The sequence below is a fragment of the Chiloscyllium plagiosum genome, chromosome 17, assembly GCF_004010195.1.
Source record: "Chiloscyllium plagiosum isolate BGI_BamShark_2017 chromosome 17, ASM401019v2, whole genome shotgun sequence".
NCBI lineage: Eukaryota > Metazoa > Chordata > Chondrichthyes > Orectolobiformes > Hemiscylliidae > Chiloscyllium > Chiloscyllium plagiosum.
Genome location: NC_057726.1, coordinates 27134635 through 27150994, shown reverse-complemented (window position 1 = coordinate 27150994; position 16360 = coordinate 27134635). Strand labels below are relative to the sequence as shown.

The following is a 16360-nucleotide window of genomic DNA, read 5'->3' as shown; positions in this document are numbered from 1 at the left end:
GAATTATGGTCGCTGGCCCCAAAGTGCTCCCCCACTGACACCTCAGTCATCTGCCCTGCCTTATTTCCCAAGAGTAGGTCAAGTTTTGCACGTTCTCTCATAGGTACATCCACATACTGAATCAGAAAATTGTCTTGTACACACTTAAATTCCTCTCCATCTAAACCCTTAACACTATGGCAGTCCCAGTCGATGTTTGGAAAGTTAAAATCCCCTACCATAACTACCCTATTATTCTTCCAGATAGCAGAGATCTCCTTACAAGTTTGTTTCTCAATTTCCCTCTGACTATTAGGGGGTCTATAATACAATCCCAATGAGGTGATCATCCCTTTATTTCTCAGTTCCACTCAAATAACTTGACTGGATATATTTCCGGGAATATCCTCCCTCAGCACAACTGTAATGCTATCCCTTATCAAAAAGGCCGCTCCCCCTCCTCTCTTTCTATCCTGGAACATTAAGCTGCCAGTCCTGCCCATCCCTGAGCCAATGTTTCCATAATTGCTATAATATCCCAGTCCCATGTTCCTAACCATGCCCGGAGTTCATCTGCCTTCCCTGTTAGGTCCCTTGCATTGAAATAAATGCAGTTTAATTTACTAGTCCTACCTGCCCTGACTGTTTGACTCACTTCTGTTCTCAGCTGTATCCGTCTCTGATCAATCTCTTTCCTCACACTCTCCCTGGGTCCCCCCCACCTTACTAGTTTAAATCCTCCCAAGCAGTTCTAGCAAATTTCCCTGCCAGTATATTAGTCCCCTTACAATTTAGGTGCAATCCGTCCTTCTACCCCAAAAGTGATTCCAATGATCCAAAAATGTGAATCCTCAGCCATGCATTCATCTGCTCTATCCTCCTATTCCTGCCCTCACTAGCTCGTAGCACTGGGAGTAATCCAGATATTACTACCCTTGAGGACCTCCTTTTTAAATTTCTGCCGAACTCTCTGTAATCTCTCTTCAGTGTCTCAACCTTTTCCCTTCCAATGTAGTTGGTTCCAATGTGGACAATGACCTCCTGCTGGCCCCTCTCCCCTGTGAGAACATTCTGCACCCTCTCTGAGACATCCTTGATCCTGGCACCAAGGAAACAACACACCATTCTGCTTTTTCTCTGCGGGCCACAGAAACGTCTGTCTGTACCTCTGACTACAGAATCCCCAAACACAATTGATCTCTTGGAAGCCGATATACCCCTCGTTGCATTCCAGCCAGTGTCAATACCAGAAACTTGGCTGTTCGTGCTACGTTCCCCTGAGAATCCACCATCCCCTACATTTCCCAAAACAGCATACTTGTTTGAAATGGGTACATCCACAAAAGACTCCTGCCGTAGGTGCCGACCTCTTACCCTTCCTGGAGCTAACCCATCTATGTGACTGTATCTGAGACTTTCTCCCCTTCCTTAACTGCCATCCATCACATACTGTTGCTCATTCCTCATCGCTTCTATCCGTCTCTCCAACCGATCCATTGTTTCTATCATTGTGATATATCAAGTGATCATTGTTTATATATGCATCTGGATATTAAATGCCAGTAGCTACTTAACACTAAGATTAAGTACAATTATAACCCATCCAACCTTGCTACCAGCCACAATTCTGGATAACATTTTCTCTCAACACTGTGGGGAGATTATTGATCTGCAGTGCTAGGACAGATGGCAATTAGTTCTCAACAAATCAGATAGTGAACTTGAATCATTGGGAAAAGGGATGTTTCAATTCCACATTTAACATTTTACCAACTAAGATATTAGGGATAAAGAATTTAAATCCCATACAATAGCAGCACTGTGTACCATCTACAAGATCCACGACAGAAATTCACAAAAAAAGGTCCTTAAAGCACGTTACAAATGCATGGCTTTTCCATCTAAAAGGGCAAGAGCAGCATATACAACAGGAAGACCACTACCTGCAAGTTCCCCTCCAAGCCACTCAACATCCTGACGTGGAAATATATCGTTCTTCCTTCACTGTTGCTAAGTCAATACCCTAGAATTCCCTCCCTAAGGGCATTGTGGATCAACCTAAAGCATGTGGTTCAAGAAGGCAGCTCACCACCTTCTCCAAGAATGGGCAATAGATGCTGGCCAGCCAGTGATGCCCGTCTCACAAGTGAATAACAGTAACAAAAACAAAAACCTTGCAAATGTTCCATCTATTATCAGTGATCTATGACTAATAGCAAGAAATCTCAATAAATACTTACGCTAGTGTCATGTTGTTTCCAGGGTCCAGGCTGACCTCAATCACAGTTGTTCCTTCAATATCCACCTCCTTGCAAGGAGTGGTATTTCGTCCAGTGACTCTGCAAGCTTGATAAAAACCATGAGGTTTGACTCGACCAGAGTCATTCCCAACAAAAATTTGTAAGGTTACTGGTTCATTATAACCTTCCAACTATAAGGAAAAAGAAGGAAGCTTATTACTTAAAACCTTTGAATGACACAAGCAAAGCTTCAAAAGTAGAATTTTAACAAATAATAATTAAGTATTTAGGCAAGTACAAAATGTTAAGTTTTTGATAGCCATTTGGTGAAAGAGAAGATCAAATTTAGACAGTTCAAATATGAGTGAGTGCCCCCGACACCCCTACCCCTCAACACACACGAACACCCCCATCCACCCACCCAATGTATTCATTCAATCTTAAGTTACACAATTAGCCCAAGATATATATTTTTTGAGATATATTAATGATATAAATTTCTGCCCAACACATAATTGTAATGTCTGTGGCTGATATGGAACTTGAACATAAAGTAAAGGACACAGAAAAATTGAAATGGCTGGATACATTGCAGACTCCGTTTAAGGTAGCAACGCATGAAGTGATTTATTTTGACTGGAAGAATGAGGAGGGATAATATAAAATAAATGGTTTCAAAGTAGTGTCATATTGCTGCCAGAGTGTTCTCCAACACTTGGTATTTCCAACATGTATACTATTTGCTTTCAAATTAACTAGCACAAGTTTTAAGAGGATGCAGGAAGGGGGAAGACCTGGGATGTATGTACAGAAGTCTAGGGGGAGAACAGAGCTATTCAGAAGGCAAAGGAACGCTTGGCTTTATAAACTAAGGTCTAAGAGAACAAAAGCTGTAATATCTTGAATAATTCTGGTTCCCACACATCAAGATGATTTATTAAGATATTGCCAGGGATAAATTGGCATATGCAATGATAGACAAGAAAAACTGATGTTACTCTCCTAACAGCAAAGGAAGTTAAGATCTTAAAGAGAAATGTGACTGAGATGTTAAAAATCATGAAGAATTTATAAAGCAACTGAGAAGAAATTATTTTTGGTGACAGAATGGTAAGTTACCAAAGGAGACAAATTTAATATCACTGACAAAAGAACACAATGTAGCATGAGGGGAAAATATTTGTGCTTCAAGTTGTTAATATCTGAAACACATTGCAAAGGATGGTATAGCACCAGTTTCATTTATAGCTTTCTCTTAGAAAATAAATAATCTCTTAGAACAGGAAAACAAATAAACAAAAACTGAGTATTATATTATATAGATTCAATTTTGCCAAATAAGGGAGGGAGAGGTAAGAGGTTTGGAAAAATGGTTATGGTGCAGTGCATTTTGCATGTTAACACATGGTAGAGGCAATGGATGTTTAGGCTTGTGGGTAGGATAACAATCAAACAGACTGCTTTGGTCCAGATACTGTTGATGTTCTTGCAGCCTTACTTATCCAAGCAATTGGATCGTGTTCTAACACATTTCTGGTCCATGGCTTCGTTGTGGTGAAGAGGCTTTTGTGGGGAAAGAAGGTGAGTCAGTAGTTAAAGAGCAAGCAGCCTCTGATTTGTTCTATAGTAACAGCATTTAAGTGGCTTACTCAGTTGAGTTTCTGATCAGTGATGACAGCCAAAATGTTGATGAGGAAATTCAGCAATGGCAGTGCCACTGAATGAGAACAGCATATGATACATTCTCTTGTTGGAGATGGTCCAGCATTTGTGTGGTGCAAGTATGTTATCAGCCCAAATCTAATTATTCTGACAACATACCAGAATAAGCTTTATTAGTTTAAAATAAAAGCTACTTGTAAAATTTTACATCAAGCCAGACATTTCAGGCATTATTACTTTTTTTGTGGCCAGGCTATCAATGTTGCTCAACAAGTTTTACAATGTGCAAGAAACATCAGAACCTTTATCAAGGTGTGAAGAATCAGTTAGTCCACTTTTGTATTTAAACTGCTACGCGATCCACTTTGCTTTATTACTTCTGTTACTTACTAAGCACTACAAGTGCTGAGTAGTCTAAGCCATATAATCTGTCAGCATGTTATATTTTGCCAAATTTGTATGATAGGAGTATTGTGGGATAAACTATACTGTTTTCAGTGTGTATACCAAGCACAAACTTCTCATCAATTGTGTACCTTAATACCTGGATAATGTATACTTAAGGTTAAAATGCGATTTATGATTAGCATGCTTTTGCTGACAGAAGTTGATACTTGTATTGAGCAAGTAAGTGCATATTTAAGAGTAAGAGAAAATATTTCCACCATCAAGCCAGTTTCATCATTAGTTACATCATGACAGATCTGTACATCATCTAAACTTACACATTGATTCTCCAAATCCCTGCATACCTTTTCCCAATGGAAAAAAAACAAACTCAATCTTGAAAATTTCAACAGGCTCAGGCATCCACAGCCTTTTGGGAGAATGCTTCATATTTCCATCCCTCCAAGTGAAAAAATACACCCTCATTTTATTGACTCAGCTCTAATTTTACTCAAATTTATTTGTTAGTCTAAATATCTTGATTGGAGGAACTTTCAATCATTTATACTCAAAGAATTCAAATCAATCTCATAATTTATCTCTTCAAGCTTTGATGAACATCTGTTGTATCTTTATTTTTCCCTCAGATTTGGAGCCTCATCTCAACAGTGTTCCAGATGGGGTCTTGTGCAACCGAAGCATCAGTTCCGCAAATTTAAATTCTCACTCCTTGAGACAAAGATCAGCTTTAATATTTATGATTACTTCAGACATCTGCACACTAGATTTTACTGATTTGTGTACAAGAACACAAATCTTTGTACTCTTACAGTGCTCTTAGTCTGAGTATTAAGGAAACATTTCCTGTTTGTCTTTCTGTCATCCAAATGAGCAAAACTTTCCTCGATAGAACTCTATTTTCAATAGAACGTCTGAAGGCATCTTCTTTCTCCTGTGCACAAAATATATTGAACGTCCCAATTTTATGTTACCTATAAACCTGAACTCTTGTGGAAAGTATGGGAGGCAGCACAAGTCATAGCAATTTGCATTCCCTTTGTTCCTCCGTTAACTTAAGGTTACACTTGCTAATATCCAAGAGCTTGTGCACTAGCTCAGATATTTCATAAATACATTTAAACAAAGAGTGGCAAACACATAACAAATACATAATAATGAGAAAAAGATTATATCAGATAAGAAAAGTGTTAAAGTTAGAATTCTTATATTAAAATTTTTAAAAATCAGGTTAATATTGCGCACATGCATTCATAAATAATTGGTGTTGAGCAGACAGTTAGTAAGCATGTCATAATTTAAGTGGTCTTAGATGACAATATTTATTTTTCTTCTAAACACTCAAAATCTGTTTATGGCTTTCTCCCAGTCCATTTTATATATTAAATATTTTTCTAAATTTGTTTTCAAGTAGCCTACTTCAAATTCTAAAATTATATCTTTTGTTTACAATTCATGACAAAAGATTATGTTGAGCTTTTGGTCATTTATTTTCAAAAATAGAGGATGCATTACCTTTACAGTTGGAAAACCTTGTTGCGTCCGATCTTTCACAGAACCACGGCTACCCTCTGTCAAGTATCGTGCCCGGTGTTGTGTCTCAGGTTGAACAAGTACTTTGAGTTCTTTGCCCTCACTTTTACCAGGATAATGACCAGTTAGCGCTGGACCCTTCTTTAAAGAAGTTTTCTGTGGCTCTGTTATTCTGTGAAGCATTAAAAACATTTATCACTAAAGTTACTTTAGTGACTGAAAATCAAAAGATCTGTCACCATACTTCATCACTATTGCACTTTCATCTAAATAGTTGTTTGCATCTTTCATGAAATAATCTTTCATTTTCCTCAACAATTTCACCTAATTTCTGTTATGTTGTCCTTCCAGGAAAGAAAGCATAAAATATTCAATCATAAATTATTCCATTTAAATTTTCAATTATATTTAAATACGGAATGATTTACCTAAAATTAAATGATCAAATAGAATTCAGAACAGATTTTAGATACTAGTGGGATATTGAATATCACTTCAGTAAACTGATGATTAAATCTGGATGCTGAAAGGAATGCAATGGGTCAGAGCTTGTTCCAGACATCATGAAATTTCAAATGAAAAAGAGGCCTGAGAACATTTCATTTCCTCATCTGCATTTTAGAAACTTAACTGCCCTGGGTCTATCCTGTTATTGTGTGTGCACGTTCCAAAAAGAAATCAAGCTTAGCAAATTAAAACTAAATAAAGTTTATTTTTGTTCTAACCTTGATTCCCACTTGCACCAGACTTGCCTCCCACTTGCATCAGACAATCATCTCTTTGAACTCTTCCAATTCCCCTTTGATCAATTCACCAGAAAAATTAAAAATACATCAGGATGTTGCGATTTATATATATCTTAAATATCATTTTGTTTAGATTTTACATTTTGAACTTGTGGCGTATAGATTTTCTGTTCTGATTAACTTGTACATATTTTTATACCAATGGTGATTTCCTTTTTGAAAGCAGAGAAAGTTAGTTCAAGAATGCTAATGAGAATTTGTTTACATTGGGATAGTTTGAGTGAACAATGGAATCCAGTCAGCTTTCAGATAGAAGATCGTAGAATTTTCTTTAGGGCTTGAGGGCAGGACACACAGCTTTGGGGGGGTGGGGGAAGAAAAGAACTTTTTAATTTCAGATTGGGGTGCTATTAGAAGGCTGGGCTGTTGATAGATGTGTAAACAGTTGCTCCTGAAAATGGGATGTTGTTTCAGGACTATTGAGATTATCTCAATTTAAAGGAGAAAGTGAGCACTGCAGATGCTGGAGATCAGAGTCAAGAGTGTGGTGGGCGAAAAGCACAGCAGGTCAGGCAACATCCAAGGAGCAGGAGAATCGACTTTTTGGGCATAAGGCCTTCATCAGGAATGAGGCTTGTGGGTCGGGGTTGAGAGATAAATGAGGGGTGTGGGATTGGGGGGAGGTAGCTGGGAAAGCACTTGTGCATGAAAGAGAAGATGATAGATCAGAGGAGGCAGTGATGTACAAGTCTGGAGGGAGGTGCCGTGTTGGAGGCTTGGGACTGGGATAATGTGGGAGGAGGGGAAATGAGGAAGCTGTTGAAATCCACATTTATCCCCTGTGGTTGCAGGGTCCCAAGGCAGAATATAAGGCGTCCCAAGGCAGAATATAAGGCGTCCCTCCTCCAGGCATTGGATGGTAACAGTTTGGTGGTGAAGGAGGCCCAGGACCTGCAAGTCCTTGACGGAATGGGAGGGGGTGTTGAAGCGTTCAGCCACAGGGCGGTGAGTTTGGTGGGTGCAGGTGTCCCAGAGACATTCTCTGAAACAATCCGCAAGAATCTGACCTATCATCTTCTCCTTCACATTCATCCACCCATCGCTTTCCCAACTACCTCCACCAACCCCACCCCCCCCCCCCCATTTATCTCTCGGCCCCGTTCCACAAGCCTCATTCCTGATGAAGGGCTTATGCCCAAAACATTGATTCTCTTGCTCCTCTGATGCTGCCTGACCTACTGTACTTTTCCAGCACTCTCAACTCAATTTAAAGGAGCCAGGTTTAATAATGTCCAGAGCAGAACTGTTTAATTAAAAACTAAAGGGTGATTTGACGTGAAATAAAAGGAAATTCTCTCCAGTCCCATAAAGGAGAGTTGTTGGAATTAATGGGAGGTATTTTGCAGGTGTTTCAAGAGATTTAAACTTGTGTTATATGAAAATAGTTTGGTTTACTCTATTTTATCTGTAGTTCTTTTGCATAGTAAACTAGTTTCATTGTCAAACCTGAATCTGCAACATTATATGTTGGGTTGCAGCGAAAAGCCACCTAGTTAAACCAAACTAAATAAAACTATCAAGCCAGGTTTCAGTTTGGTATCAAACATCAGAAAGATAATAATGTCTCATTCTTCAATTTATCTTAGTGAACAGTCCCTCAACTTGACTCCATACCTATTTTTAAAGCACAGCCAAGATTGGGAAGGTGACATCAAACAAAAAAGGGTTGGCAGCATTTATTTTTCTTGCAATCTTATTTATATAACCAAATACAACATGATTTTATATAATAGAGATTTTTTTTTAAAATATTGTGCATCTGGACAGGTTTGTTAATTTCACAACAGAAATGATCATATATTATAAATGTCACTTGTTCAAAAATGGCCATACTGGAATCATATAAATCAGATTTCATTAACAATTTAGGATGACCATTTCAGTATGAACACAATATAAATGAATTCAAATTCATAGCTACTTACAAAGCACAAAAATCAGCTGGGAATTTTTACTTTATTTCATATTCAGAACCATTTCTATTTGCAACTACATACATGGTTTTAAGATAAAATCATGCTGGCAGCACGAATTAGGTAATGGCCAACTTAAAGATTACTAAAATTACTATTTAATATAGTCAGTCAAGTCAGTTAAAATCAGCTTAATTTTCTACAATGGAAAATATTGTGAAAATGAATGAATATGGAATGTTTCGTGTGCAGACAATATAATATTAGATAACAAAGTTCAAACAGTTTAATAACACTGTTGTAAATCAAAGATCTTACATCCTTGAAACAGATTTGTGACAGGAATATTTATGTAACATACTAACTTAATGGTTTTCTTTTACTTTTAATAAACCACTCTCCTTACCCACTCCCTTCCAGTATCAGTGTCCCTGCAATTGAATTATGTGATTTAGACTGAAACATTACTTCAATATTTGATTTGAGACCTTGTGGCATTGAGCAGAAGTACCAACTTTAAGAAGAGCACGAAACAGGTAATGGCAGGATGGTCACCCAATTAACATCACTGTTTTTTTGGCAAATGCAGTCAGAAAAGATCTGTAAAGGCTGGCTTGTTTCACACCCCAATTGTTCTTGGAAGTTCTATCCTTTGTGTTAATTTCATTGACTGTTACAAGAAATTGCACACAAAGCCAAGACTCTGGGATGAATTAGAAGACTATAACACAGAAGACACCTTTAGAAATTTTACAAGTTCTGCTCTGGTCATTTTTTAACTCCAGTGAAAGTCTTATATCAAGTGGACAGCCGAGCTCACGAGAAGGCAGGAAGTGATATTGTCCACATGCTTGTTGAGCTGGTGATTCTCTAAGCAATTATTTTTTCTTAATGGTGAGAGAAATAGAACAAGTTTTATAGACTTAAAGTCACAAAACTACAATATTAAAAAAAACGAAGTCATACTTTGAAACAATAGAAATTCGTCAAACGAAATTAAGCAAACACAAGTGCCAAACACATTTAATGCATGGCAATAGGAAAATATGGGTATCTCTTCTCCAAAATTACTTTTCTCTTCATTATCTCCCAGGCATCTGTTCAAGGTCAAGCTTTAAACTATTATTTAAGAATAAAGAAGCTAAATTTAAATTATGGATCACATTTGAAACTGTAGTTATTAGTTACTGCTGTTTAACAAATGGTAATCAGCTCTATCCATACTAATAAATTTAAAGCAACAGCTGTCACATAGCTATAGTGAAACTAAAATAACACTGCAAGTGCCAACTCCCTACTTTTCTAAATTGTAAATGCCATCTCTGTTGATTCCAACCTTTTTGGTCCACCTGTCAAGTTATAAAGAGAGCTTGAATCATCATTTTAGGCTGTCAAATCTATGTTTACATTGGTTGTTTTTTCCTGATCCGATCCCTCACTACTATTGCCATGGTCACCACTTAGAAACTGGATTCAAAGTGTGAGGGTTCTGCCAAATCCATTTAAAGCAATGGCAACTTGTATTTAAATAAAAGTTTGTTGAAAATTGGATTAATTGGAAGATGGTAAACAGATTCCAACAATACTTAAAAATCTTTATGATAGACAAAAGCATATATGTTAAAGCTTTTTTAAAAAGTAGAATATTTATATCAAAATGTTGCAGTGATTTTATTAAAGGTCTCATTGTAATGAACTTTCTCATCATAGATATACCCAAAGTACACAAATTTTTCACAAATGATTTCTATTCCCCATACACCTGGCACTTTTCAGACTTGTATTCATTTTCATCCTGAGATTATACTTTGGATTTCAACATAATTGATCCATGCAAATCCTACCATTACATGAAATGCTGCTAAAATAATTTTTTTCATTTCAGTCAAATTGTAAACTCAGCACAGAAATCCTCATGGATTGCACATTAACAATTTGAACAAGGATTCGTTTGCTTTCCCCTAATTTCAATTTAATTATTTTCTTTCTAATGGCTCGTGTGTCCTAATGCAAGATCATTTACAATAAGGTAGACAAATCCAACAGTGTAAACATATATACACAGTTATGAAACAGTGCAATCTTCAGCGATATGGCTGCAGATTGATAGTGAGGAAGAATATTGGCTTGAAAACCCAATGCACAATCTGTATGGACGGAAATTAGAAACACCAAGGGGCAGAAAATGCTAGGGGCCTATAGACAACCCCATCCAAACAGTATGGAGATAAATGGGAAAGCATTAAACAGGAGATCAGGAAAGCATGCCTAACAGCGTAATCATGGATGGCAATATAAATACAGATTGGCCAAACTGAACTAGCAATAATCGTGTGCAGGAAGATTTCCTGGTTGTGTAAATGTGAATTTTTAGATCAATATTTTAAGGAACTGAATGGAGAGCAGGCTATCCCAAACAGGGAACTGTGGAATGAGAAAAGATTACTTAATAATCTTGTTGTGTGGGATCCATTGAGGAAGAGCAACCATAAAACTGTAGAATTGCTCATTAAAATAGGGAGTGATGAATCTGAAACTGGGATCCTGAATCTAAATTAAAAGGGGTCTACAAGGGTATGAAGAGGGAGTTGGCAATGATAGATTGAGGAACCTTAGTAAAAGGTAGCTAATATTTAAGGAATTGTTTGCATGATTTACAACAGTGCATTCTTGCAGCAAATAGGAATGAAACAGGAAAGTTGACTCAACCTTGGTTTACAAAATAAGTCAGTGCTAAGATTAGAATCAGAGGCATACAAAATTGCCAGAAAAGGTCGCAAACATGATGACTGTCAGCAGTTTGGATTCAGCAAGAGAGGACAGAAATATAGATCAAGAGAAGGATAATAAGAGTATAAGAGTAAACTTGCAGGGGCAATAAAAATTGACTGTAAAAACGTCTATAAATATGTGGAGGAAAAGATTAGCAAAGATGAATATTGGTCCCTTAACAGGCAAAGATGGGGGAAATTATAATGGAGAACAAAGAAATAGGAGGAAAATTGGCAAAGCAAGTTTATATCGTGGCAGATACGGACAGCCAAGTGGAATGTGTTCTTGTCACTTATGGGAGTCATGGACCCACTAGTGTCTTAAATGACTACATGGGCAGGATGTGCTCCCAATCACACATATGTGATCTCTGTGTTTCAGACAGTGTAATAAACCCACAAAGCTGAAAAACATATGGATAACAAGTTTAGAAAGATGGTCACACTGCAGTTGAACAGATTGAAGAAAAGAAGAAAATGATGACCACCAGACAGTTGAGGAGAAGCAGGCAGTTAGTGAAGGAGTCCCCTGGGATCCAGCTCACACAATGGTTTTCCATTCTGGAAGCTGAGGAGGGTGCTGCTCACTTCAGGGATTGCATTGAGCCAGGCTTCTGGCACCAAAATGGCTTGACTGTACAGGAGGGGGAGGAAGATGAAAGCAGAAATCAGTGACAGGGGATTCATTAGTTAAGGGAATACGCAGGCTGCAGACATGGCTCCATAATGGTCACTGAGCAGCTCCAGGGCATCCTGAAAGGTGAATAAACAGAGGTTGTTGTACACATTGGTACCATTGTCATAGATATAACAGATAACGTCTTGCATAAAAAGTTCAGAGAGCTAGGTTAAGAAGTAGGGCCTCAAGTTGTAATGCCAGGATTACCCCGAGCAGCACAAAGGGGATGGTCTGTATCTGAACTAGAATGGGACCAACATTCTGGTGGAATGGTTTGCTAGTGCTATGGGGAGTTCAAACCTGTTCAGCAGGAACAAGGGTCACCGTGCACGAATTTAGTAGCAACATAACATAACTCAAAGGTAAGCAAGGCACAGTGAACTCAGCCATACTGTACCTCAAGGGCGTTATGAGAGGCTGGATGATCTCTACTTGAAAAGTGAGGAACATTAAAGGTAAGACAGATGAGTTAAGGGTGTGATTGATACATGGAACTGCGAAATTGTTGCCATCATACAGATGAGGTTGAGGAAGGTAGAAGACTGGCAACTTAACGTTTCAGGGTATAGGATCTTCAGGCAGGACAGGGGAGGGTGGAAAAGTGGAGGTAGTGGCGCATTTATTAATTAGGGTGCCAATTTCTGCAGGAAGGAGGTTTGTCAAATGAAGCTTTGTGGGTAGAACCTAGAAATAAAAAGATGTAGTTGCATCGTTAGAAGTATCTAAGTCCCCAAACAGTCAGCAGGCAATTGAGGAGCAATGTCAATTCACTTATACATTTAAAAATAAAAAATAGGGTGATTACAATAGGCAATTTCAACTACCCCAATATTAATTGGAATAATCATAGATAAAAGGTTTAGAGAGGGCAGATTTCTTGAAATGTATACATGAAGCCTTTTCATGCCTTCATGCCGATGGTCAGACAAGGGTCAGTGCTGGACCTAATTCTGGGGAATGAAACTAGCTAAGTATTTGAGGTGACAATGAGGCAGCAGTTTAGGTGATGGCAACCACAACACCGTATGTTTCACGTTTGTTCTGGAAAAGGTAAAGATGGGCTGCAAAAAAAAGGGGGATTTTAGTTTGGGATAAGGCAAATTATCTTTAAAATAAGGTACAATCTGGCTAAAACAGATTGGGAATAGAAACTGAATCAAATTGTGTGGCGCTGGAAAAGCGCAGCAAGTCAGGCAACATCCGAGAAGCAGGGGAGTTGATGTTTCAGGCATAATCCCTTCCTGTGGATCAAACTTGCGGGTAAATCTACTGTACTTTGTGGGAAGCATTCAAAAAGTTACTGGGTGAAGACGAGCCTAACATATTCTCTTTTGCATGAAATGTAAGAGCAACATGCCCAGAGAACCATGGTTGTCTAGGAATATTCAGGATTGGATTAAAAGGAAAACGTGTTAAAGTGAGCAAAACAACAACGGTCCTAAAAGGATTAGTAGTGTGGAGGGTAGGGGGCGCAAAAAAGAATTAGGAGAGCGAAGAGGGAACATGAGAAATGCTGGCAGGCAAGATTAGAGAGAATCCCAAGATATTCTACAAGTATATCAAGGGGAAGAGAATAACTATGGAAAGGGTATGGCCTATTAGAGCCCAAGAGGTAAATCTTTGTGTGAAGCCAGTGGATACTGGTAGAGAGAGTTAAAATGGCTACTTCACATCTGTCTTTACTAGGGAGAAGAAGAACTCAAATACAAAATTTGAGAAAATGTACTGTGAAGTTCTTAAGCAAACTGATGTAAGAAAAGAGTGGGTATCAGAGGTTTTGGCAAAATTAAAAGTGGACAAATCCCAAATGATATGTACCTCAGCCTGCTGTGGCAGATAGGACGAAATTACAGTGGCCCCTCCCCAAATGTTTAATTGGTTTCTGGCCACAGGGGAGGTACCAGAGGATTTTATGACAGCTAATATGGTTCTATTTCCAAAGAGTGGTAGAGATAGACCAGGCAACTATAGATTGGTGGGTCTAACCTCAGCGGCAAGGAAACTATTGGAGAAAATGGTGAAAGACAAAATTATTTTCTATTTACAGTGGCAAGGTTTGATCAGGGATAGTTAGCATAGCTTTGTCAGAGGGAGGTCATGCCTAATAATTCTGGTGGAATGTTTTAAGGAAGTAACCAAGAATTTAGATCAGGGTAGGGCAGTTAATGTAGTATAAATGGATTTCAGCAAGGCTTTTCACAAGGTCCCACATGAGAAACTGATAAAGAAGATAAAAGCCCATGGGATCCAGGGTAACTTGGCATCATGGATCCAAAGTTGGCTTAGTGATAGGAGACAGAGGGTGGTAGTAGAAGGCTGTTGTGTGACTGCAGCCCATGTGCAGTGATGTACCACAGGGATCAGTGCTGGGTCCCTTATTGTTTGTAATATGCATAAATGATGTACATGAGAACATGGAGGCAATGATAAGTTTGCAGATGGCATCACAATTGGCCAGGTGGTTGACAGTGAGGAAGATGATGTTAGGTTACAGGAAGACATAAATGGATTGGTCAGATGAGCCATCAGTCGCAGATGGAATTTAACCCTAAAGAATGAGATGATGCATTTTGGAAGAGAGAACAAGACAAGAGCATGGCATTGATGGGCATGATACGGGGAAGGTCAAAGGACCAGAGGAATTGGTGACAGAGAGACCTTGGGGTGCTTGTCCACAGATCTTTAAAGGTGGCAGGTCAGGTTAATGTGATTTATGAGACCCTTGCTTTCATCAGTCGTAGCATAGATTACAAGAGCACAGAAGTCATATTAGAGCTGTACAGAACTTTTGTTAGGTCACAGCTGAAGAACTAGGCGCAGTTCTGGTCACCATACAAAAAGAAGAATCTGACTGCACTGGAGGTGGTGCAGAGAAAGTTTACCAGAATGTTGCCTGGGATGAAGCACTTCAATTATGAAGAAGATGGATAAGCTTGAGTTGTTTCCTTTGCAGCAGACAAGGATGAGGGGGGACGTGAGAGACGTGTGATCAAGATGAATAGAATAGTTGAAGGGTCAACAACAAAGGGAATAATTTTAAAATTAAAGTCAGGACGTTTAGAAGGGATTTGAGGAAACACTTTTTCACCTCGAAATGGTGGTGTCTGAAATACACTGCTTGAAATGCTCCATTCCAGGCAATATCCTGGTGAATCTGTTTGGGAGGGTAGTTTAGGTGAGGTGAGAAACCGCATAACCTTTTAAAAAGTATTTGGATGAACACTTCAAGTGTCATAACATTAAGAGCTACAGGCCTAGTATGGGAAATAGCACTAATATAGGTAGAAGTTTTTGGCAGTATGGATGTGCTAGGCCAAACAGCCTCTTCTGTACTGTATGATTCTATGAACTGAATATATATTTTGGCTCTGTCTTTACAAAAGAAAACAAAAATAATTTCTTAAAAGCATTACGTCACAATTGCTCAGTGGTTAGCACAACTGCCTCACAGCTCCAGGGTGCTGGACTCAATTCCACCCTTGGGCAACTGTCTATTGGAGTTTGCACATTCTCAGTGTCTGCGTGGGTTTCCTCCAGGTGCTCTGGTTTCCTCCCACAGTCCAAAGATATGCAGGTTAGGTAGATTAGTCATGCTAAACTGAACATAGTGTCCACGGATGTGCAGGCTAAGTGGGTCAGTCATGGGGAATGCAGGGTTACAGAGATAGGTGGGGTGCTCTTCTGAGGGTCGGTATGAACTTGATGGGCTGAATGGCCTGCTTCTACACTGTAGGGATTCTAAGATTAGGGAAGCAAGATTCTAGTAGAGGGAGGAATTGATTGGTTTTGGTTAAAGAAAATGGTGCTCAAGAAATTAGTTGGGTTAATGGCTAACAAATAACCAAAACCTGATAACCTGCACCCCCGAGTACTAAAGGAAGTTCCCTGGAAATATTGGACCCATTGGTGGTCATCTTCCAAAATTCTCTAGGGTCTGGATAAGTTCCTATAGATTGGAAGGTGACAAACATAGCCCCATGATATAAAAAATGAGAGAGAAAAAAATACAATTACAGTCCAGTTAGCCTAACATCAGTAGTTTGGGAAATGCTCGCGCTTATTATAAAAGATATGTGAGCAGAATATAGCAAAGCTTTTAGAAAGATAGTTCAAGCACTTTTAGGCAGTTCAAAGGAGTTGAGACTGGCTGAGAAGCAAGTATATATTCTCCTAGAAAAGAAGATGGTTTCAAGTAGGTAAAGGATTGAGTTCCCTCAGTGAATGGATGTAATTTGCAAAACTTGCAGACCAAGAGCTATCTGTTACAGTTTTGCAGATTATTAAAAGACAGAGGAAGTCTAAACTTTCAGCCGTATGAGTAGACAAGGGAAAAGCTTACATAACCAAAACTGAAAAGATGCAGGATAAAAAA

At 38.7% G+C, this 16360-nt stretch overlaps 1 protein-coding gene across 1 annotated transcript in view; it reads right to left on the bottom strand.

Annotated features, from left to right (window-relative positions):
• LOC122558720 (nuclear factor of activated T-cells 5-like) overlaps nucleotides 1-16360 on the bottom strand; it is a 236777-nt gene that overhangs the window by 105527 nt on the left and 114890 nt on the right. The window contains exons 5-7 of the mRNA XM_043707513.1: nucleotides 9875-9887; nucleotides 5802-5991; nucleotides 2220-2410 (exon numbers count right to left, since the gene is read on the bottom strand). Coding sequence (XP_043563448.1) covers nucleotides 2220-2410; nucleotides 5802-5991; nucleotides 9875-9887 — 394 coding nt within the window. The remainder of the gene's footprint in view (nucleotides 1-2219; nucleotides 2411-5801; nucleotides 5992-9874; nucleotides 9888-16360) is intronic.